Below are 26,278 nucleotides of genomic sequence, written 5' to 3'. Positions count from 1 at the left end.
ATAATTTATGTAAGAACTTACCTGATAAATTCATTTCTTTCATATTAACAAGAGTCCATGAGGCCCACCCTTTTTTGTGGTGGTTATGATTTTTTTGTATAAAGCACAATTATTCCAATTCCTTATTTTATATGCTTCGCACTTTTTTTCTTATCACCCCACTTCTTGGCTATTCGTTAAACTGATTTGTGGGTGTGGTGAGGGGTGTATTTATAGGCATTTTAAGGTTTGGGAAACTTTGCCCCTCCTGGTAGGAATGTATATCCCATACGTCACTAGCTCATGGACTCTTGTTAATATGAAAGAAATGAATTTATCAGGTAAGTTCTTACATAAATTATGTTTTTCAACACACAACTAGTGTATTGCTATTTTGTATGAAATAAGACAAAGTTGAAAATACAGATTTAGCTCTAAACTTAAAGGGACAGTATACACTCATTTTTATATAACTGCATGTAATAGACACTACTATAAAGAATAAGATGCACAGAGACTGATATAAAAATCCAGTATAAAATGGTTTAAAAACATACTTAGAAGCTTTCAGTTTAGCTCTGTTGAAAAGGTAGTTGGAAAGCCCACTGCAAGTGGGAAATAAGACACTCCCCCCTCCCCCTTCTTTTGCATATGAAAAGACCCTTTACACAAAGAGGAGCAAGCTGGAGAAGGTAGCTGACGGTATTCAAATAAAGCTTTGGGGCTTGTTTAGGAGTCTGAAAATCAGAGCAATGTTATTTAAAAATAAGCAAAACTATACATTTAAAAAAAAAAAAAACTTTATGGGCTTTATAAATAGATCATCTACAAAACATTTATGCAAAGAAAAAATGAGTGTATAATGGCCCTTTAAAACACCACAAATTACAATTAGAATATTACAAATTCCTCCTTACATTGCTGTTCTAATTAACTAAAAAATATTAATAGAATCAACTTTTATTTGTCTTTGCATTTGAGATACAGATGTTGTTAAACAAAAAGGCTGCTGCACCCCTTTCATTTACTTAACCAATCATAATAAAATAAAATTAGATTTATAATAGTGAACCAAACTAATTGTTTCTTTAAAAAAACATAATGATACTAGAAAATTATAATAATTATGAAAATGCATGCAAGATAGACACACAATAAAAAATAGATATGTACAGATATATGTTTAAAATGCAAAGAACATTTTCTACTATGTGAAGAACATTGGAATTTAAAATATTTACAGTAAATACACAGTAAAGCACAGTATAAAAATTTTTTTTTTCTTTAAAGGTATTTAAGTGGAAAGGGCTCCAAAGTGTATGTGTATATATACTATACTATACTATATATATATATATATATATATATATATATATATATATATATATATATATATATATACTATATATACACAAACACTTTGGAGCCCTTTCCACTTAAATACCTTTAAAGAATAAATTTTAATATTTTATACTGTGCTTTACTGTGTATTTACTGTAAATATTTTAAAGTTTATATTTTACAGTATATACATTCATATATACACAAGTATATACGTAAGTATATATATATACTTGCGTATATACTTGTGTATATATGAATGTATATACTGTACTTATATGCACATATAAACACATATATACACCCATACACATACGCTAAGCGATTTCTTCCAACTTAATAATACATGTGCAACTTAGCGTTGGCACAATATTTAAATCTTATTTTTCTTTTTATCTCAATCTTATTTTTTTTATTTAAAGTGGATTTATTTTAAATAAAATTCTTTTTGAGGAAAAATCTATTAAAGAAACATCGTAATCCGAAGCTTATTCATCCTGTAGGTCTCAAAACTGTGAATTTGCAGAAATAACACGCATCTTCTTCACAGCAAAAATGTTCTAAAATAAACATACAAAGTTAAGAAATAAAGGAGCATAAACCCAATGTTTTGTTTGTTTTATGATTTAGATAGATCATACAACTTTAAACATCTTTCCAATTTACTTCTATTATCATATTTGTTCATTCTTTTGGTATCCTTTGTTGAAGGAGCAGCAATACACTACTGGGCGCTAGCTGAACACATTGGTAAGTCAATGACAAGCGACATATACGTGCAGCCACTAATAAGCAGCTAGCTCCCATGAGTGCAAGCTGCTCATGAGCCTACCTATGTATGCTTATCAACAAGGATAACAAAAGAATAAAGCAAATGCGATAATAGAAGTACGTTGGAAAGTTGTTTTAAACTGCATGTTCTATCTGAATCATGAAAGTTTAATTTTGACTTTACTGTCCCTTTAATCCCATAGTTCCCCTGCAATTCTATGTACACAGAATCAACCCCTTACTACGTTTTGAGAAACTAAATGAATAAAAGATTGTTTGTAGTGAAACAGATCTGCACAAGGTCCAAAGTGTGAGGGGGGAGGGGCAAGCAGTAAAAATGAATTGTTTTAGTTAAATAAAACAATGTAATTGTTGTTATTAAGATAATATTTGTTTTTATTTAGTTAAATAAAATGGTTTACATTGTTATTATTAAAGAAATTATTATTTTTCTCCTTCCAATAAAATACAGCTGAAACGTTGATCAAATATGAATGATTAACTTATTAAATGTGAAATAGTTCCCCTCCCAATAATTTAATAATTATCTATGTATTTCTAAAGGTATATAACCAAATCAGTAATTTCCTGATATAAATGGGGGAAAAAATCAGAAAATGTATTATTCCAAATATAAAACCTTTATGTAGATAACCATGAGTGATTTAAATCATTAAAATCGATTTGATTTAAATCAAATCCACCCTGATTATTTTTTTAAATAATATCTGTTCGTATAGATCTATATGAATATATACAAGTATAGATATATACAGTACAGATATATATAGGAATATATATTTAAAAATACAAAGAACATTTTCTACTATGTGAAGAACATTGGAATGTAATTTACTTACAGTAAATACATAGTAACAAAATCATTAACGTTGTATATTTTTTTTAAAGGTATTGGAGTTGAAAGGGCTCCAAAGTGTATATATATATATATATATATATATATATATATATATATATGTCTATATATGAGTATATACATGTGTATATCTGTGTATATATGTATGTATATATACCAATATGCACATGTAAACACATAAATACATTTGTATAATCACATATATACACTCATGCACATACACTCACACTAACCCAGCATGCAAAAATTTAGGTTGTGCTTGAGTGAACACGTTTACTTTCAAAGCCTGAAAGTTAGCGTGGGATATTGGTTATCGCCACTCGCCCTAACTAGCGTGCTGCTTATAATTTGATCCTGGGTGTGTTATCTTTATCCCCATGCAATTGTCCAAAATGTAATTGTTGATAAGACCAGTATGAGTGTATAACACTGGGTTATCAGAATAACTAGGTAAAAACACATGATGGGTCTAGATAAGGAGGGTTCCATTTCTACTACAACATGTCTGTACTAACAGATTCACCCAATATACAACTGCTTTCTCCTATGTACAGGCATAATAAGCTAAGATCATTGGAAATACTTCTGCAGATAAACACAGAGGAGAAAGATTACAACTCTTGAGATGTGTCTACAACAAAATATGTAAAATGTATATACACTACAAAAAATAACCACACACACCTGTTCCTAATATAATGCCTATCTGGTAACTGGAAACAATGTTTTGCTACTATCAATATAGTTTACTGGAAATTACCTGAAATTAACAAATCCAGATAACAAAAAAAAATCATAGATTATTATCCACATGGAAAGCTAGATCTAAAGCTATACATCAAATATAAAATAATCTTGAGGCTAGTATTTGACATGTAACAATAACAGACTGTAAGCATTTTAAATGAGAGCATTGAATACAGTCCTGTTAGATAAAACTAGTAAGATTTTTGTGATATTAAAGGGACAGTTCATTATAAAATAGTTTTTCCGTGAATGTGTTCCCCATGACTTTTTATACCAGCTGCAGCGTATAAAATGTATGAAAAAATGCTCATTTATGCTTCTTTTTGCAAATAGCTGGATTTGCCCTTTGAAATCACAGCCCATCAAAATAGGCTAAGCTTGCAGTGAAATCAGATCTTGTTATATTATCACTCAAATGCTTCCCTTTCTTATCTATGTCTCTGTACAATACTTAGAAAGAACAATTGAAAATGAACATTTTAGAGCTTTATCTCTTCCACCTCCCACTGTGAGTGTAATTTCTTCTGCTTACTGTGCTTACATGGTTATTCAATAGCCTATACCTAGGTATAGAAACTTTCAGTATGCGTGGGGATTCTACAGGCTAAATCAGCTATTTAAACTGTCAATATAAAGGCTATGGAGCTATTTATAAAAAATGTAATACACTTCAGCAGGAAAAATGGATAATTGGGAACAAATTAAAGAAGAGAACATTTTTGGGTGAACTGTCCCTTTAAGCTATAGCAATAATTTGAAAAACTGAAAATGCATCTATGAGATTCATGCTGTCATCATGTGTAGAGGCAACAGTTATATTCATATCAATCTAACATCTATACAGTGCACAATAAAGCAAATAGTGAGATCTAATATCAAGAGGTTCAAAGTCTTTCAGTCCCATTGCTCCCAAATTAATTGGTGAAGAGCAATCCCAAAAATAGACCATATTTGATCATTATAAATAAAATTATAGGATCCACAGGTGGATCAGTCCCCCAACACCTCTTCTACACTGCCAAATGAGGGCCTTAGAGAGAGTCCAGCAACAAATCAGACTTCATACTTTTCATTCTTATAGAAGCCATAGACTATAAGCAGACCAGATCCAGACCCTGAATTCCCTTAACAGGCATCTGCTATGCCTGCACACAAAGAGTCTCCCCACTTTCATCCTATTGGTCAGGGAAACTCACCAAATCCAGAGCAGTTAACAAAGTCAGTGGGTCAATGGAAACAATATTTTGAATGTTATTCTTGAGACTAAGGGGCCAATTTATCAAGTGCTAGGCGGTCATGATTCGCTGTAGCAAATCATGTCCACCCGACATCATTAAATGCCGACAGCATATACTGTCGCCATTTAACATTGCACAAGCAATTCTTGTGAAATGTTTGTGAGATCCTAGGGAGAAAAAGTAATTCTGGGTAGAATGACTAAACCCGACTGAAGATAACATGGAAGACTATGATTAACTTGAGAATAAAGAGTGCATTTATGGTGACCAGTGTGCTTGTAGGCTTAGTAAGGGTTGTGGTAAATATAGGAAGAGTGAACTTAGAATGTGAGTATGTAGATTTTTTTTTTCACCACCTTCTACAGTATGAGTGATCTGATTTAATTCCGTGGCTGGAATTTTAATTGCCTCCATATTAATCCTGACATATTTACTTGTGATTGCAGTAATGAATACATTATTAAGATCTTGAACCATCTGTAATACTTTGGAATGGCAACCACTTCAGACGTGATAATGAGGATCTACATACTACCCAGACGTGATCACAACATAACATCATAGTTGTATTGTTGCAGTAGATAAAGAGAATCAGATTACTACCATTTGCTACTAAGGCATTCTAATATATCTCTGGTATTAGTCAGAATATCAGAAATGGCTGCCTGTGACCTTACATGCAGACTTGGTGGTCCTTACACCTCTACTCAAAGCATTGATAATCTCTAGGAATTGTAATTACTTGCATTTGTTACTGAAGTGATCGGATTAACTTTTAGCCCCAGATAGCAGGTACATGATTGCATGAGACCCTACATGCTGCACTGATCACAAATTGTAGCACTGATGCAGTGGCTAAAGTTAATCAGATGGATCATATTGGGTACCAGAGGGATCTGCTTCACATTCTGTCTTGTGCATTGTTAGATAGATTGCAGCTTGGGATGGTTCCCCTATGACCTCTCAAGTGGCTGCACATTAGTATAGAATGTCAGTTGTAAGAGGGTATAAAGGGAAAACTGCCTTGCATGTTAGTTTAATGTAGTAATGTTATAGGTAATAGCTAGCCCAATCCTGGCTCATGTTACAATAATGAGCTTGGCATTGAAGGAGTTAAATGTATATTCCTCTTGGAAAAATATGAATTTTAAAATTAATAAAATTATTAATTCACAACTGCGTTATACTGAATAACATTAACATTTGATTCCCTTCAGCTCTATATTGCATTTTATTTTATAAAGTTAAGAAACAACTGAATTATTTCCTATATATAATAGGTCTTGCAGAATAAATAACAGCGTTGAACACATTTTTCCTTGTTTTAAGCTTAACATGTATTTAAAAGTCTAGGCAGAATGTAACAAAAATCTTTTGTAGATTCTTTTTTTTACAGTTCTTTTTTTTTTTTCAAGATTCTTTTCGGGTAGATTACGAGTTGCGCTATTTCACTCTCCATAGCGCTGCCATTATGAGTTACTGAAAAACCTCCTTGTTCGTGCGATATGGTGGCGTTAAGCTCCATACCGCACAAAATCCAAGGGCTGATTTGACATGCTCATGCATGCTTTCCCCCATAGACATCAATAGGGAGAGAGTGTTAGAAAAAAAACTAACACCTGAAGTGCGGAATGAAAAATCTCTGTAACGCAACCCCATTGATGTCTATAGGGAAAAAAAGTTATGTTTAAACCTAACACCCCAACATAAACCCCTAGTCTAAACACCTCTAATCCGCCGCCCCCGACATCGCCAACACCTAAATAAAGTTATTAACCCCTAATCTGCCGCCCCGACATCGCCCACACTATAATAAAGTTATTAACCCCTATTCCGCTGCTCCCCGACATCGCCAACACTATAACAAAGCTATTAACCCCTAATCCTATATCGTAAACAGGGTGCGAAAATAACGGGAAAAAAGTTGCGTTATTTCACTTTCCATAGCGCTGCCATTACAAGTTACTGAAAAGCCTCCTTGTGTGTGCGATATGGTGAGGTTAAGCTCCATACCGCACAAAATCCAAGGGCTGATTTGCTCGTGCACGCTTTCCCCCCATAGACATAAATGGGGAGAGAGTGTTAGAAAAAAAACTAACACCTGAAGTGTGGAATGAAAAATCTCTGTAACGAAACCCCATTGATGTCTATGGGGAAAAAATAGTTAAAGGGACATAATACTCTAATGCTAAATCACTTGAAACTGATGCAGTATAACTGTAAAAAGATGACAGGAAAATATCACCTGAGCATCTCTATGTAAAAATGGAAGATATTTTACCTCACAAGTTCCTCAGCTCAGCAGAGTAAGTTCTGTGTAAAAAGTTATACTCAGCTGCTGCCCAGCTGCGGGGAAAAAAAAATAATGCAGAAATGAACAGCAGCCAATCAGCATCAGCAGTGCTGAGGTCATGAACTCTTTTACTGTGATCTCATGAGATTTGACTTAACTCACATGAGAATTCATAGTAAACTTCCTTTACCTGATTGGTGAAATAAGATGAGAGTGCACGAGGTTCATCCTTTCAGCTGTCCCAGGACAGACATACTAATATGCTGCTTAGAAATCCTTTACAATGGGATGTGGCTACTGAGGAACTTTTGAGGTAAAATATCTTTCTTTTTTACATAGAGATGTTCAGGTGATATTTTCTAGTCAGCTTTTTACAGCTATACTGCATCACTTTCAAGTGTTTAAACATTTGGGCATTATGGCCCTTTAAGTTTAAACCTAACATAAACCCCTAGTCTAAACACCCCTAATCCACCGCCCCGACATCACCAACACCTAAATAAAGCTATTAACCCCTAATCCGTCGCTCCCTGACATCACCACCACTATAATAAAGTTATTAACCCCTATTCCGCCCCTCCCCGACATTGCCCGATACTATAACAAAGCTATTAACCCCTAATCCGCCGCTCCCCGACATCGCCGACACTATAATAAATGTATTATCCCCTAAACCTCCGGCCTCCCACATCACCACCACTAAATAAACCTACTAACCCCTAAACCGCCAGCCCTCCACATCGCAAAACACTAAATTAAACTATTAACCCCCATACCTAACACCCCCCTAACTTTAAATTAAAATTACAATATAACTATCTTAAAATAAATAAAAAACTTACCTGTGAAAAAAAAACTAAGTTTAAACTATAAATTAACCTAACATAACTATTCTAATAAAATTAAAAAAAACTACCAATTAAGAAATCTAAATTACAAATTTAAAAATACCTAACACTGCGAAAAAAAATCTAAAATTACAAAAAATAATAAACACTAAATTACGAAAAATAAAAAACACTAAGCTTACAAAAATAATAAACAAAATTATCAAAAATAAAAACAATTACACCTAATCTAATAGCCCTATAAAAATAAAAAGCCCCCCAAAATAAAAACACCCCCTAGCCTACCATAAACTACCAATAGCCCTTAAAAGGGTCTTTTGTAGGGCATTGCCCTATGTTAAATAGCTCTTTTACCTGTAAAAAAAATACAAAGTTACCCCAACAGTAAAATCAATCCCCCAACCAAATCCCCGAAATTAAAAAAAGCTAACTCTAAAAAAATCAAAGTTACCCATTGCCCCTAAAGGGGCATAAGTATGGGCATTGCCCTTAAAAGGACATTCAGCTATTTTTTGTTGGCCTTAAAAGGGCATTCAGCTTTTTTTAAAAAGCCCAAAGCCTTAATCTAAAAAAATAAAACACACCAAAAAATGAAGAAGAAAAAAACTAACCCCAGAATATCTACTCATGGTTCCTGAAGTCCGGACATCCATCTCCATCCAGGCAGCTAGAAGTCTTTATCCATCCTGGGGGCGTCTTCTATCTTCATCCCGGTGGCGCGGAGCAGAGCCATCCTGGAAGCCAAAGACATCCTGCTCGGAGCATCCTCTTCATACGGTTACCGTCGTACACTGAAGTTGAATGGAAGGTAGCTGTTTCAAAATGGCGTACCTTGCCTTCCTTTTGGCTGATTTGATTCTTCAAATTCAAATCAACCAATAGGATGAGAGCTTCTGAAATCCTATTGGCTGTTCAAACCAGCCAATAGGATTTCAGTAGCTCTCATCCAATTGTCTGTTTTAAACAGCTAATAGGATTTCAGTAGCTCTCCTCCTATTGGCTGTATTTATGTTGCTTAACCAACCCTCCTATTACTCCCCCCACTCTCAATACTCTGGCTGATTCTAACCCTCCTACAGGTAGAACCCACCCTTAAAGAGACAGTATACACTCATTTTCATATAACTGCATATAATAGACTCTACTATAAAGAACAAGATGCCCAGATACTGATATAAAAATCCAGTATAGAACGGTTTAAAGACTTACTTAGAAGCTGTCAGTTTGGCTCTGTTGAAAAGGTAGTTGGAAAGCCCACTGCAAGTGGGAAATAAGACACTCCCCCCTCCCCCTTCATTTGCATATGAAAAGACCCTTTACACAAACAGGAGCAAGCTGGAGAAGGTAGCTGACGGTATTCACATAAAACTTTGGGGCTTGGTTAGGAGTCTGAAAATCAGAGCAATGTTATTTAAAAATAAGCAAAACTATACATTTATTTTAAAAAACAACTTTATGGGCTATATAAATAGATCATCTACAAAACATTTATGCAAAGAAAAAATGAGTGTATAATGTCCCTTTAATGTCATCTTTATAATAACTACGAACTCCTCCCTAACCTAATACTGCTACATGACCTCTCTTGAGGAGGCGACCCCCCTGGCACCACCCCACCTTATAAATATGACAGAACTTATCCTTAACTTACAAGAACCCTACCCATTCCCTTTGCTGACATATTGATACTGATCCATTGTTGGCTACTAATATGACTCAAACTACCTTATTGTTCTACACACATTACACTGTCCTTAACTCAATCCATTTCCTTTCTATAGAATGAGAAAGAAAACAGAGGGGCGCCTCATGTGTAGAACAACCAAACAAATGTTGATAAACTGTATGGAAATGCTTAATGGGTACTCACATTTAATGAGAGCACCCTAATGTGCTAGTAGACACAGACTGATATCATAGGGCATATCAGCTCACCCACTCCAGGTGCTCCCAGCCAGGTGTAACTATTCCGTGAAAGCACGCTTATGTGCTAGTAGAAGCAGACTGATATTTTTGCGTAAGGGCGTATCAGCTAACCCACTCCAGGTGTTCCCAACAGGAAGGTGTATAAGCAGGAAATATACACTTGTATCCACAAATGGATGATAAAAATGTAAGGTGCTACCACTAAACTTGAGTTTGATTAAAAATCTGGTTTATTAAAAATGTAATACAATAAAAACAACCACAAGTAGTGGACAAGGGGATATTGGTTAATGGGATAGCTGTACTCACATGTCTTTATGACGTATGTGGATACTAAATAGATGGTGGGTTAGTAAACTGATAACTGAGCCGTTTTTGTTGAAGATCAAGATTATGATGTTGTTTCTTAACAACTCAATTGGCCATATATATATATATATATATATATATATATATATATGCTAATGATGTTCTTTGGCCTCAGTTATCCCATTAGCCGAGAATTGGCATAGTAAAAGGGGATTGGCCTATTGAGGCTTACGAGAACAAATAGAAATCTTTTGATAAATCCTGTGCCAAAGACGCCTCGGTAATCCTAATCGACATAAGAAAAGGAGATTGGCCTATTGATTTTCAGGGGATTGGCCCATTTATGTTCATGAGAACAAATAGAAATCCTTTGATAAATTTACGTAAGCCTCATTCAGGATAATATCTGATTTAGGATTGGCTACCCACAAATTAGCAAGAAACCCAGATTATAATTGGCTAATAGTTAAGCAATAAATTATAACAACTGAAATAAGCATTGCAATTTAAATATAATATATAAACGGAACAATAAGACAAAATTGATAGAAGATTACAAAAAGGAAAAGATCACCACTAAAGAAATAACGGTGAAAATAGAGATCTAATATGAGTATAGCCATTAGATGCGCATATACAGTATATACACAAATGAATATATACAGGTAATATATACAGGGATAAACAAATAGTAAAGTCATTCAAAAGGCTTTATAAATATATAAAAATGGGGATCGATATGTGGATAAACTTCAGGATGTTTAATAACATATCCCAACAGTGCATTGATGTAATATGAATGATGAAAATGTTTGTTATAATGTGATATTATATAAATAGTAATAATGATTGTTTTAGGAACAACATGTTTTTGTTAGACACGCCTATAAGGGGCGTTGGATGTTAATCGTTCGCCAATTGGTTGGTTAAAGGTTTGCAAGGTGTGATTATGCCTGAGGAAACGGCCTCTCTAGTGCCGAGAAACACGTCGCATACTAGGAGACAACTTAGATATCCCCTTGTCCACTACTTGTGGTTTTTATTGAATTACATTTTTAATAAACCAGCTTTTTAATCAAACTCAAGTTTAGTGGTAATACCTTACATTTTCATCATCCATTTGTGGATACAAGTGTATATTTCCTGCTTATACACCTTCCTGTTGGGATCCACCTGGAGTGGGTGAGCTGATACCCCCTTACGCAAAAATATCAGTCTACTTCTACTAGCACGTAAGTGTGCTTTCACTGAATAGTTAAACCTGGCTGGTAGCACCTGGAGTGGGTGAGTTGATATGCCCTATGATATCAGTCTGCGTCTACTAGCACATTAGGGTGCTCTGATTAAATGTGAGTACCCATTAAGCATTTCCATACAGTTTATCAACATTCATTTGGTTGTTCTGCACATGAGGCGCCCCTCTGTTTTCTTTCTCATTCTACAGTTATTCCAGATTCTTCTGTGAGGAGGAGTGCTGCCATCATCTTACATATATATTTTTTGTGGACATACTTGGCATACCTTGTGGATAATGTCCTGCACTGGGCCCATTTTTGGACTATAACTAAGTGGTTTATTAATTATATATTGGTATTAGCTTTGTATTTAAGTTAACATTGTTTTTTATAGGCTATCTATATACTACATGTGCCTCCTCTGTTCTCAGACCATTTCCTTTCCAGAAGCTTCCTCCCCCACCCCCCACCTCATACACTAAGAGCGGCTTTTGCCTGCTGAACCTCCTTTCCTAAAAGATGTTTAAGATACCATAAGCTCATACTTTTAACTCATACTCCTAGACATATAGACCAACTACAGGTAGCCCTCAGTTTACGCCGGGGTTAGGTTCCAGAAGGAATGGTTGTAAATCGAAACCGTTGTAAATTGAAACCAAGTTTATAATGTAAGTCAATGGAAAGTGAGGGAGTTAGGTTCCAGGCCCCTCTCAAAATTGACATAAGTAACACCTAATACATTATTTTTAAAGCTTTGAAATGAAGACTTTAAATGGTAAACAGCATTATAAACCTAAAAATATACTGTAGATTGCATCATCATCAAACTAAGTTTAATAAACAAAAACATTTGCTAAACCGCACCTAATAAAATTATCACACAAACACAGACTGTATCATCATCATCAATCTAAGTTTAATGAAAAAAAACAAAATAATTACACAACAGACTTGGCTGCTAGAGCTTGTTCCTTTAAAAACAGATCCATTGCTCAGGTCTGGTTATACACTGATTAGCCTGCCTGTGTTTAATCACACAACAGACTGTATCATCATCAAACTAAGTTTAATGAAGAAAAACGTTTTTTTACTTGCATTTTTCTGCAGCTAAGTGGTTGCTAGATCTTGTTCCTTTAAAAACGGCTCCATTGCTCAGGTCTGGTTATACACTGATTAATTTCAGCCTGCCTGTGTTTAATCACACAACAGACTGTATCATCATCAAACTAAGTTTAATGAACAAAAACGTTTTTTACTTGCCTTTTTCTGCAAACAGTTCTCTGTATTGAGTGTGCAGCTAAGGGAAGTGGCTGCTAGATCTTGTTCCTTTGAAAGCTGATCCATTGATCATGTCTGGCTTGCTTTTCATTGCATGTGTTTGCTGTAACACAAGCGGACAGCTCCACCTACTGACTATTTTAATGTATGCATGTGCTAATGCTTTCAATAGCAGTCAATGCTTTTCAATAGCAAAAAAAAGGGCGTTATTCTGAAACGGCGCAAATTGAACCGTCGTAAACCGAGGGCCACCTGTAATCATATTGGACTATACCCATTCGATTGTGGCTAAACTTCATAACCTATCCATGATTTAACCTCTGGGAACTCACTTTCCCCTGGACCCCCAAATCCTACTTTCCCTTTTTTCCCCTCTTTCTTCCCCTAAACATGACAGACCTTCGCTTCATGACACCTAACACTCAGGGTCTCCTTTCCCCAACGTATGCTGTTGGCATTTATCGATGTGAAGCGGACATGATACGCTACATCGTATCGTATCCGCTCGCACTATAATAAATTGACCACTTGGACTCATGGGAGTATAGAGAGATATCCTGGATGGGGAGGATAGCGGCCATTAAAATGTCCTTTCTTCCCAATTTGACCTATCTGTTTCAGTGTATTCCACTCAAAATACCTAGACCAATCCTTAACAAATTGCAGAGTATTATTACTAACTATATATGGCAAGGTAAGAAACCCAGAACCTCCAGGAAGACCCTGCAACGGACAGTTGAAACGGAAGGTTTAGCTTTACCAAATCTCATTGTCTACTATAATGCAGCTCGACTCTCTCATCTGATGAGATGGAACACCCCAGACAACACTTTGTGATGGCACAAAGTGGAGAACTCTCTCCTACCTCTTGGCCTTAAACTAATAGATCTACCTTGGATTCCCACATATTATAGGAAAGATTTAGGGATTCATCACTCCATAATACTTGACATTCTACAATTTCGGAACCAGATTAAACATGGCCATGAGATCGCCCCTCATCCTTCTCCTTCTCTAACAATAATGAGCTCCCTGCACTGTCTCCCTGACTCACATTTATTGGCTTGACAGAATGCTCAGGTCTCATGCATTACTGACTTTTATGAACATAAGAAATGGGTACCTCACTCCCAGCTCTGTCATAAATTTCAGCTTCCCCCTATTCTTAAATGTGAAGCCTTTCATCTCTGTTCCCTTCTACGGTCCTGGGGATACCCAAATCACAACCTTAGAGGCTGTTACAGAAGCATTAGTTATTTTGTTGTGAAGAGCTTATTTCCCAGCAGCAATGCCTGAACCAGCAAGCCAGCGCCTAAGAAGGGCTCCAAGAAAACCGTAACAAGTATCATTTCCTAAAGAGTTAACTCTTTTTTTTCAGCTTTTAGAAACTATTGTCTAATTACATGTTTGCTGGCCTCAGCTCTAAGTTTAGTGATAACAAATCCCATTGTCTAATCACCTCTGGAGCCAGACTGCTAATTGATAAGATGAACTTGTAAACTTGTTATCTTAAGTACTGTAATCCTATTGTGGCCTGTCAAAGGACAGTGCTCTCTATCTAAATGTGTGATGGGGGATTTTGTGCTTCCCCCCCCTCTCCCCCTGGGAGTGCCCTGTGTGCATGTAACCTTAATAAAAAGCAGACTGGGCATCCCAGTCCTGAGTTCTTGTTTGACCCTCAATCGCAGCGTTGACTCGTTTTTGTGGGCAGAAGGGTATCCTAGCTGTACTGCAGCTAAGGGAGATTATTCTATATTTGCGAGACTCATATAGAATACTATGGAAAGCAGCTTCTCCCCTCTTTAGCAATAGGGATCCAGGCTACTAAGCGGTCCATCTCTCAGCGAGACTAAGGGTAACCGTAACAGAGGCCCCACCAACTGGGAGCAGAGATGGACTCAAGCCCATAAAGTCGAAGGGATGCTATCTTATCATTACAACCTACTTCTCGAACCTTATAGCCACCACAAAGTCTTCCAACACTCCACCTGGGAAAGAAAACTAGACTTTGTAGCTGACACTGACTACTACTACAGAGAAATTATGTTTAGCAGAAAACACTTACATTGTGCTACCCTGTGGGAACTTCATTATAAAATCCTGGTCAAATGGCACCTTGTACCATCCACCCTACACAAGATCTACAGCAACCATTCTTCCATGGGTAGGAGAGATTGTGGTCAGCTAGGGAGCACCTCCCACGTGTGGTGGTCATGTCCTAAAATTAAACCTATTTGGACAAAACTCTTCGTCATCCTTAGCCAACTCCAAATCACACTCCCCTTCAGACCACAAGTCTGTCTTCTTCACTTAGACCTCCCAAAATGAACCCCAGCATGTAAAACACTAGTCATTTACCTTTTAATGTCCACTAAATTAGTAATTGCCAGGTCATGGAAGAATAAAGCTCCCCCAGCCTATTCCCAAATCATATCCACGATAAGATACATTAAACAAATGGAGTCTTACTCTCACACAGCTCTCGACAGTATGGACTTCTATCTTGGACCCCATGGTCTGAGGTATTCCCTGACTGAGACAGCTCAACTTGGGAAAAAGTTGTTTTTATCCCCCTTTTTTTTTCTCTTTCTTCTCTCTCCTTCCCCTTCCCCTCTTCTCTTCTGTAAGCCATAACATTATAAACCCTCAGAGTTATTTGCACTCATTGTGCCACCTTCTTTGCATTTAATTACCATCCCAATTCGCTCCAATTTGACAAACTCTAAGAGAAAGATGCACTATATATAGCAAAATAAGAAAATGAGGGCAAACTTTTATCCACAGACACCAAACTTCTAGAACATAGCCCTTATGACACCAGGCGTTTGGAACACAACTCTTACTACATAATTTCCTTTGGATATGTTTGATTATATTCTATGTATTTATGCATTTTGTTCAGATATCTATGGTTTTTGTCTAAGATTCTGATGTCTTGTTATCACTCTACAGACTCCCTGCGAGGATATCTTATGTTCTTATTTCTAATTTCCTCAATAAACAAAAATAAAAAAAAAATTATATTTTATATTTAATACTTTAATAACGCACCTTAAGATTACTTAGTTTCTATGTGCGCTAACCCGACCACTTTAAAATCTAAATAGAGAAACCCGATATGCAAAATGCATATGATGAATCATGCAATAGAAGGAGCGCTGCTTAAATCCTATTGGCTGATTTGAAATTTTTCAGCCAATAGGAATGCAAGGGATGCCATTTTGAAACGACTCCCTTGCATTGAAGATTCAATGTATGGCGGCGACCATATGAAGGGGATTCACCGCAACGGATGTCTTCAGGATGGACCCGCTCCGCGTCGCCGGGATCAAGATAGAAGATGCCGCTTGGATAAAAATAGAAGAGGCCGCTTGGATGAATACTTCTCGCTGCCTGGATGAGATCTTCGCTGCCTGGATGAAGATCGTTCAAGCGGGACTTAAAAAACTGTAAGTGGATCGACGGGGTTAGTGTTATTTTTTTTTAAGGGTTTTTTTTTTTTAGATTAGGGTTTGGGCAGCAAAAGCTAAATGTCCTTTTAAGGGCAATGCCCATACAAATGCCCTTTTCGGGGCAATGGGTAGATTAGGTTTTACTTTATTTTTATTTTGTGGGTTTGGGGGATGGGGGTTTGTATACTGTTAGGGGGTGTTTGTTTTGTTTTATAGCAAAAGAGCTGTTAACTTTAGGGCAATGCCCTACAAAAGGCCCTTGGTAGTTTATTATAGACTAGTCCTAAAGCCCATTCACATGGGCCATTTTTTGTAGTACAGCGGTCCCACCCCTTGTGCTCTCTCCCTCCCACTCTCTTTTGCTCTCTCTCCCCCCCCCCCCCCTCTTTTGAGCTCTCTCTCCCCCCTCTCTTTTGAGCTCTCTCTCTCCCCCCTCTCTTTTTTGCTCTCTCTCTCCCCTATTTTGCTCTCTCCCCTTCCTCTTTTACTCTCTCTCCCCCTCTTTTGCTCTCTCTCTCCCCCTCTCTTTTGAGCTCTCTCTCCCCCATCTCTTTTGCACTCTCTCTCCCCCTCTCTTTAGAGCTCTCTTTCTCCCCCCCTCTCCTCTCTCTCTCCCCTCTCCTCTCTCTCTCCCCCTCTCTTTTGCGCTCTCTCCCCCTCTCTTTTGAGCTCTCTCTCTCCCCTCTTCTCTCTCTCTCCACGCCCCTTCATGCCCAGCCACACCCCCTTCACGGGCATTCATGTCGGCCACGCCCCTTCACATCGGTCATGCCCCTGCTCATGCCCGACCACGCCCACTTCTTCCACAGATCAGCTAGGGAGTAGGACTCAAAGGCCAGGTGTGTTTGTCCTCGTGCTGTCTCTACTGTGCATGACAGGTTCGAACAAACACACTTGGCATTTTATATAATAGGATTATGTTTTTTTATTTTGGGGTGTTTTTTTTTTTTTTAAAGGGTATTTGAATCGGAATATTTTTATTGTTTTGTATAATTTTGTTTGTTATTTTTTGTAATGGTAGGTTTTTTTGTTTTGATAAAGGCTTGATAAAGGCCTTTCTGAGGCCGAAACAAGTCGACCACTGGTAAGCACTATTTAATTTTATATTCTGTATCCATACGTTCTACGCTATTGTTCCTCTCTTTTTTACAGAAGGATCAATCTATACAGTCACTAAGGAAGTTTGACTATTATTTAAACACTCCTCAGTGGAAGTCACTTCTTCAAATGATCTGTGAAGTTTGCTACACTTATTTGGGAAGTCTACTAGCAACTAATCTCCCACTCTAAGGAACAACAATTTGTGTTTTTCTTTTATTAAAGCCCTAGTGCTTTTAGGAACACTAAATTTAACTAACACATCAACTCTTCACGGAGCCTTCTCTGATCACATTGGAATTTGCACGCATTTCTTTGGACACTAACTGCAGTCAATTTGGCCTCTTTGTCTGCCTTTAACTTCTTTATTCAATTTTTGATTTTGTGATTTTTGATTTGTGTTTTTTTACTTCTATTACACCCTCCACACCGATTGTTTCAATTTTTGTTTTGCTATTTGTCTCTATGGTTGTGCACCCTTAGGCACACTATCACCTTTCTACATGTGTTGTTAGAATATCTATTACACATATATGTACCACAGAGTTAACGGATTACCAATACAGCTAAGTTAACACAATACACAGTTTATTTAAGCACCAAGTTGCAACGATTCACCATACCTTTTTTACCATTTCTTGAATCTCAAGCCATTTGCCATTTCAAGTCATTTTGCATATATACTCACATGTTATTATTTCAGAATTATCTTTTTGTAATAAATATGTTTGATATCTGATTTTATAGTATTTTAAGATATTTTGTTATTTTTGAGTACATGGATCCATGTGTTTATGGTTAATACACTGTTAATATACATTTACCTTTGGTAATCAGCTGTTTATGCCCTGTATAACCAAGCCATTAATGTTATTATCTTAATGTTAATGTTATTATCTGAATGAATCCAATCTATTTTATTATTGAATTGTTCACTCAGACCAAGCCTCCGTTAGGTTAGGCGCTTTGGCTACACTCCCACTATTCATGTATCTGTGTCAGGGAAACACTTCAACAAATCCCAAACCGACCTGTGGTGTTCTACTCACAAGTGACCCAGCACTCTGTCCTGCTGGCAGTGACACACTGAGGATTCACAGCTCCCCGGTTTACTGCTCCAGGGAATCTGCTCCAGGATAATCTGAATGCAGACATCCCAACTCTCCCTGAAGTTCAGGGAGTCTCCCTGATTGTAAAAGCGGCTCCCTGATGCCAGCAAATGGAATGCAATCTCCCTGAAACTCCAAGTACCATGATCCAATGTGGCCCAAATCCGGAAAAGTGTTTCTTTAAGGAATGCCTTTAGTTGCTGGGACCTTATAGAACCCTCAAAGCATGCATCAGTAACCAAAAAGCCCCCACTGATTTTAATCAAATAAAAACACAAATACTACCTTATTTACCGCACTTAATTAAACTTCATATTCTAAAATATTTAAGCATTCAACAAGGGTATGGACACTGGAAAATAGGTTTGTTGTATGTGGTTGTGCAACAAAGCTACTTTTTCTTAATGTGACTTTAGTGGGAAGCTACTTTAATGATAAGTCTCTATCTTATTTAGGGTTTCAAGGTGTCCAATATATAACCGGGGGGGGGGGGGGTGGCGGCGCAGTAGCGGGTGAACCCACTTCCCTGAAATTAGTTTTCGCAGGTTGCGATGTCTGTGAATGACAATACAGAAAATGCACTTGAATGTGTGTATCTGTGTCAGGAAAACACTTCACAAAATCCCTAACCCACCTGTGATGTTCTACCCATAAGTGATGCAGCACTCTGTTGTTGAGGATTCACAGTGCCTTAATTTACTGCTCCAAGGAATCAGGATACAAGAAGATAATTCCCACTTGCAGCTCTCACATGTTGAGACTGAATCAATTCACAAAAATGACAGGCAAACAAATGTCTAGACAAGAACAGCTTCCAATATAATATAATAAAACTTTTTTTTTTTAATTAATTAACTTAAAAACATTTACACCAAATGCTGCGACATGTTTCACAGCTCACAGGCTGTTTCATCAGGGATATAGGTATATATAGATTTACAATAAAAAGTACATTATCCTGTAAATAAAGAACATTGGAATGTGAAGTACATACAGTAAATACACAGTAAAACACAGACATATATAAATACATCTGTACATAAATATATACACATATTTATACATACATATGCATATTTAGACATGTACAGTATATGTATGTATCTATGTTAAAGCCCTTATTTTTTTCTTATGCTTGAGAACTCATATCTTTGAGCCCTTTTTTATGCAATTTTTAAAAAATATTTTCTATCAGACAGTTTTATGAGTATAACTGTACTTTAAAAATGTATTTTTTATGTTTTTTGTGCAACTTTTTTGTCTCGCATAACAGTTAACCAGAGCTCTGAAGTTGCGCTAACCTGATGCGTTAAATACGATTGTGCTCAAATGCGTTTATTTTCAACTCGTAATAGGTACGCTGTTTCTGACGCACGCAAAGAGCCACTTAATACCCCATATTGCTTGTGCGCTACATTTAGCGCTACATTCTTAATATAGCCCTTAATTGCTCCAAATAATTTCTTCTTGACACAAGCTATTAATAAGCTAAATATAGATCACAAAGTAAAAAAATTAAATATAAACTTTTGCTCATTTGGATTAAGATTTATTGCATGGGTTAGGTTAGAAGCTAAAATAGTTCCAGTTTTCTGATTATGCTTTATTATGGTTTACCTGCAGATTACTGTATTTCGCATGGGATCAGAAGGTCAACAAGATATTGAAATGGCCATTCTAACTGCTCTTCTAAAAGGTAAGCCAAGGAAAATGTGTATTTAAAATAGATAGATAGATGATAGATAGATAGATAGATAGATAGATAGATAGATAGATAGATAGATAGATAGATAGATAGATAGATAGATAGACAGACAGATGTATATATGTGAGTGTGTTAGAGTGAATATTCATATATTGATTTCTTTTAATATAATTTTTTAAGTTGCTAAGTATATTTCAGTGATTTCTAAACTTGTGCCAAGTGACACTACAGTAAATATTGCAACAACGGAGGGTAGTACTTATAAACAGACACAAAACACTTTGATATTGTAATAGAAGATGTTTAATTACACAAAGTAAAAGAAAAGTTTGCAATATACCATTACTGTGTTTTTGCTCTTTTTCCTGTAATTTATCTCTAAAAAATCTGGTTTTCCACTTCCCATGAGAATTTTAGGTTTATTCTCCAGGCATTCACAACCCAGTTATTCTTTCATCGCTGTACAAGTTTGGGAATTAAAAAAAGAAGTCTTTATATATTAAGAGAGTTTTCACACACAAGTGGAATGGTAATTTACCACTAGATGACATATGCCTTTAAAGCAGCGGCTCCCAACCTGTGGTACGCATACCCCTGGGGGTACGCGGCGGACCGGTTGGGGGTACGCGAAAATATTGTTGGTAATGATGGAACAGAAGTTCGATCCAGGCCCTGGCAATCCTAACACACCACAACTCTGTAGCCTACTAGCCTGTCACAGTGTCTGAACTGCTTGGTGGATGGTCTGCCATGGGGGAATGTGATGTGGACCATGGAGATCTGCAACATCGCAACTCTCATAGGCGCAGGTACCATATTATGAGTAAATGAGGACACTCGCTGCTTCTCACTCAGCTGCATACGAGAAGCATTGCTAGCTATATAGTGCTAGTCTGCTGCAGCTAGAGAGACTCAGAACGCCGGATATATTTTAGTTCCATACAGTAAAGCAGTAATGTCTGGAATAGAATACATCCTGATCCTGTTCACTACAGCGCTCTTTATATCAGTTTATAGAGTAATTGAGGTTACACGCTTCCCTTCTCAGCGGCATATGATAGATATGGGCATCAACATGTAAAAAAAGAAAAATCTCCATAGTGTCCTATGCCCCCCCCCCATAGTAGGTCTTGTGGGTCTTGGCTTGTCTTGTGTGTGGTGACAATGTGCATAGGCTGCTTCCCTGTTGGTACTCCTCAGAGCTAACCTAAGAAAATTAAAAAAAAAAAAAACTTTTTTGAGGGATGGGTGGGGGTAATGAAGAGAGGGGGTACTCATAAATGAAAATCCTAATCAAGGGGTGCAGGAGAGAAAAAAGGTTGGGAACCGCTGCTTTAAAGAATGAATGATACAAGGCCTTCATTGTAATAAGTTTGAACTCGCAACTCACTGTCACTCCAAGGTTAAGGCCATTTTTGTCAATAAGTAAAAGCAAGTCAAATCGCAGTGAGTCCAATGAGCTTCATTCTCACAGATGTGCAACCTTTATTGAATATGTCCACTGTCTTTTTGTTGTCTAATCCTCCTGTCTCTACCTTACATCTTTAAAATGCATCTTATTTTTTTTTCCCCACTTCACTTATTTATATTTCGTATAGTATTTTAAAACCTGTCTCTGTACGTTTAATGATAGATAGATATTTATCGAAAGAATAACTGGAATAAAGGCAGTGAAGATATCATTATGTGAATGATTCTTGTGTTAGAAACATTTAGGCCTAGATTACAATTGAAGCACAGGAACATTAGCACTATTGATCTCTAAAACAGATTTATTTAAATCACTGAGTGCTAAACCCCAAAGTGCTGTAAAGCCAAAGGTGCATTCAGAACTAGTAAAAACATCTTTGTATTTAAATATATATATACACGTATTTAATATATATATAGTTATATCTTTAAGATATTAACAGTGTTTTAACATGATGTGGTATATGACAAGGTGTTGGACTGGGAATATATATATCTGTGTGTGTGTGGATTGGTATGTGTGTATGAATATATGTGTACACATACATACACACACATATATGTATATATATATATATATATATATATATACACACACACACACAGAGAGAAGCACACTATATTTATATATATATATATATATATATATATATATACATGCATACATACATATACATACACGTACACCAATTCACATACTTACATACTTTTATATATTTATATATATATATATATATATATATATATATATATATATATATATATATATATATATATATATATACAGTACAGGTATACCCCGCTCATACAGCGGGTTAGGGACCGGAGCCCCGCTGTAAAGTGAAAACCGCCTTAAAGTGAAACAAGGCAGTTTTAGCTTTCTTTTCACTTGCCAGTGTGCTTAAAAACTTGAAAACATGTTTGAACTAACATATATTAGGGGTGCAATAGTGCTTTTGTTTAGTTTAACACTAGCACAGCACAGTATTCAATAAATACTGTACCTGTATAATAGTGACAATTACTGTAGTAAAATTTACCAGACTATAACACTGAGACACAGATTGCACTGTAATGCTGTAAACAGAGTGAACTACGCGTAACAAAATGGTGCCAGTCACTTTTCTCGCAATCTCACGATGACTACAGCACTGTTTCAAAATCCTTGGAGGTTGAACTTCAGCTCCACAAAGCGCTGTATTAGCGAAGCGCTGTAAAGTGAAGCGCTGTAAAGTGAGGTATACCTGTATATAAATCATGTTAAAACCCATTTTAAACATTTATTTAAATAATAAACATATATATTAATTTAGATATGGATATATATGAGTGTAATACTTTATTTTAAACAAACGTTTTGGTATACTTTATACTTGTTTTAGACCTAACACTTTACTTCAAGTGTTTTGTGCTTAAACACAATTGTAATCAAGGCCTTACTGTGCTATGTCATTACAAAACCAGAAGAATGATTGTAAAATATGTGGAGGAATTTTTATTAAAGTCTAATATTATTTTTTTATACAAGGGACCAATGCGTCAGCTCCTGATCAGCTAAGCTTGGCTTTGGCCTGGAATCGTGTTGATATAGCACGCAGCCAAATCTTTGTCTTCGGACATCAGTGGCCGGTAAGAAATTATGTATTTAAATTATATTGAGAAATAAGACATTTTCTTAATTTAACATTTAGTTTAATAAAGATAGTGCAACCTTAAACTTGTTCTTAATTTGAAAAGAGAAAAAATATAGCATTTCATGTGTTATGAGTGTAAATGTAAAATTACATGAAATTAATTACCTGCATTAGCTCAAAATAATGAGTAATGGAGAACATGGCTTTAAAAGAACATTAAACATCTCTTGCCTTTATGTAAAAATTGTACCAAAAAGCAAATGTATTATCCTAGGGTTTCAAAAAGCTGCAAATTACTTAATTCATCTGATCGATTTGCAACATTTGCCGATAACAGAATTAGCTTTTTTGGCCTTACTAGGGAATGTGGGACAAAACACATATTTAACAAAAGCAAAAGGTGTTAAATGTCCATTTAACTTAAACTATCTGTTTGCCAAGGGCCTTAATCACAATCTTTCTGTTATTGGCTCCCGATATTGAGGTTTCGGTTTCAACCTATGCGGCCAGAATGTTTTTCACAATCCCAAACGGAATTAGCTAACAAAAGGCTGTAGCCTGATATAGATTCCTACAGAAAGCTTCTAAAAAACATATTTTCATTGTTAAGTGAACATGATCAGGATCGAAATGAAACTGACAATTATAACAGGCATTTGCCACCTTTATATATGACATTGTACTGATAGATCCATTTGTGCAGTCTGCATAGAATCTAATAATTGACATATTAATTTTAACTTTTTGTGTTCCAAAACTATAGATTTACATGTTGATTAATAATAAAGCAATGTGTACAGTGTCCTTAGAAGTATAGTGGTCAGTCATGTGTTGCATGAGTAGTTTTTTATATCAATACCGTAAAAGTGCTTGTTTTACCTTAAATTTTAGTACAATGTAATCGATTTTGAATGCCTTTGCCAGTTTTGCAAGATTTTGGTCTACAGTCAAGCGGAACAATGCGTGGCATTAATTTCTCATAGAAAAAAAGTGGTCACAATATAAACCATCTTCTAGTAAAAAAAAACAGAGTTTTTACTATTTAAAAGTACACTATAAGTCATGAAAGCATAATGGATTTGCTAAACCCTTGCAAGCAGTTTACATTCTCACTGTACAGGGTTTTACTTTGCATAATACAGAAATATTTTCTAAACAATTTAAATATTAAGTAAGTAAGTCTATTGCAATATGTACATATTTTCAGTTTTGTTCAAACAATATCACCATTTTCAAAACATTGCAATAACAGATCAAGATATATTATAAGGACAAAGTCATCTTTTAGAAACAAAATTCTTGAACTTCTATTTCACAAAAATCCACAGATGTCAAAGAATATTATCTTGTTTGTTCCAACGTGATTTACAAAAGAAATATTAGTATTAAAGGGACATGACATTCAAAACATTTTATTTTATGATTTAGAAAGAGCATGCAATTTTAAACAACTTTCCAAATGATTATCTAATTTGCTTCATTCTCTTGATATCCTTTGTTGAAAAGCATATCTAAATATGCTCAGTTGCTGCTGATTGGTGGCTGCACATAGATGCCTTGTGTTATTGGCTCATCCATGTGAATTGCCATTTTTTCAACAAATGATACCAAAAGAATGAAGCAAATTAGATAATAGAAATAAATTGGAAAGTTGTTTAAAATTGTGAATTTCTGTATTATGAAAGAAAAAAGTTGGGGTTTATATCCCTTTAACTAAATAGCAATCAATGATGTGTAATTGTTTAGTTACAAATACATATTCGTTCCGAAAAACGGATATTTGTTTTCGTAAAATAAAAAAATACCGAATCGTGCAGCCAACAAATATTCAGGGAATTTCCCCTAATATATTTGGAACGAATATTTCCTCTAAAACAAAATTTTCTTGGCTGCACAAGTCTAATAGCAATATTTAAAGAACACATTTGCTAACTGTCATTTATAGGTTTTGCAGCTATGATTTATATTTTCTTGTACTTCTAGCAGTTCTCATTTGCTAAAAAAAGTGATATCACATAGATGGCTAATAAATACATTTACCTATATAAATTAAAGAATGCCTACTTGCAAATACATACATAAAAGTGCTGCAGAGAGCCTGAATGAATATAGACCTTAATCCTATAATCACAGGTAAAATGCTATAATCTCATCCAAAATGGCATTTTAGGGTTCAGTGTGTTTTACCGATCCACAACTTTACTGTTTTATTACAAAAAGTCTTAAAGCACTTGTAAATAAGTCAAAAAGGCTGGTTCTGGGCTTTATCAAATACCTCTAGTTGTCTGTGCTTTTATCTGTCACTGCTGCTGTGATATTGTGATAGCTCTCATGTGAAGGTGCTAAGGATGGACAGCCTTGGTAATCTTACAGGGGTTAACTTCAGGGGAAACATGTTTGAGGGTTAATTCAGTGTAATGGCGTGAGGTTAAATACAATTTGGGGACTGAGTCAGCTAGAGTTAGGTTTAATTGCGGTTTGGAAGGCTCACTAAGTGAAAGATTAAGTGAAAGATACAATAGACTAGAGGGAGGCTAGGGTTAATATGCTGTAAATCTGATTCCTATTTAATATAGGTTTTAAAATGAAATTGGTTTGAGTCAGAAGCTTCTTGTTGGCTGGTCCTATTGACTATATGCAAGGAGTCACTATTATTATGACCCACATGCAGCCATGCCACAAGATAATATCGGTATGAATTTGATTAAATTGCTAAAATAATTAGTAGCTTTATTATAATAGAGTCTCCATTATAGTAACGTTTGTATATGTCATTTTTGTAGGATGTACTATACATTTGATGGCAGTTAATAGAATGTTACAGGATGTGCTCATATATATAAAAAGCTATTGAGCTGTTGTTCATTTCTGTTTGAGTGAATTGTTAATGGGACAATACAGTGCAGCGTTGCGGGGTAAAGTGTTTCCATAGAAAACCTAGATATTGTGTGTTAGTGCTTTAACAGAA

General features: G+C 35.8%; 1 protein-coding gene across 1 annotated transcript in view; it reads left to right on the top strand.

The window, feature by feature from the left end:
• The window catches only part of TRPM1 (transient receptor potential cation channel subfamily M member 1), a 451,868-nt gene that overhangs the window by 240,118 nt on the left and 185,472 nt on the right, over nt 1-26,278 (top strand). Inside the window, exons 9-10 of the mRNA XM_053717558.1 lie at nt 20,125-20,197; nt 23,205-23,305. Of these exons, the coding sequence (XP_053573533.1) occupies nt 20,125-20,197; nt 23,205-23,305 (174 nt within the window). The remainder of the gene's footprint in view (nt 1-20,124; nt 20,198-23,204; nt 23,306-26,278) is intronic.

This window comes from Bombina bombina, chromosome 6 (assembly GCF_027579735.1).
Source record: "Bombina bombina isolate aBomBom1 chromosome 6, aBomBom1.pri, whole genome shotgun sequence".
In the NCBI taxonomy this organism is placed as follows: domain Eukaryota; kingdom Metazoa; phylum Chordata; class Amphibia; order Anura; family Bombinatoridae; genus Bombina; species Bombina bombina.
The sequence above is the reverse complement of the archived record's forward strand: the minus strand, read 5'-3'. Positions and strand labels throughout refer to the sequence as shown.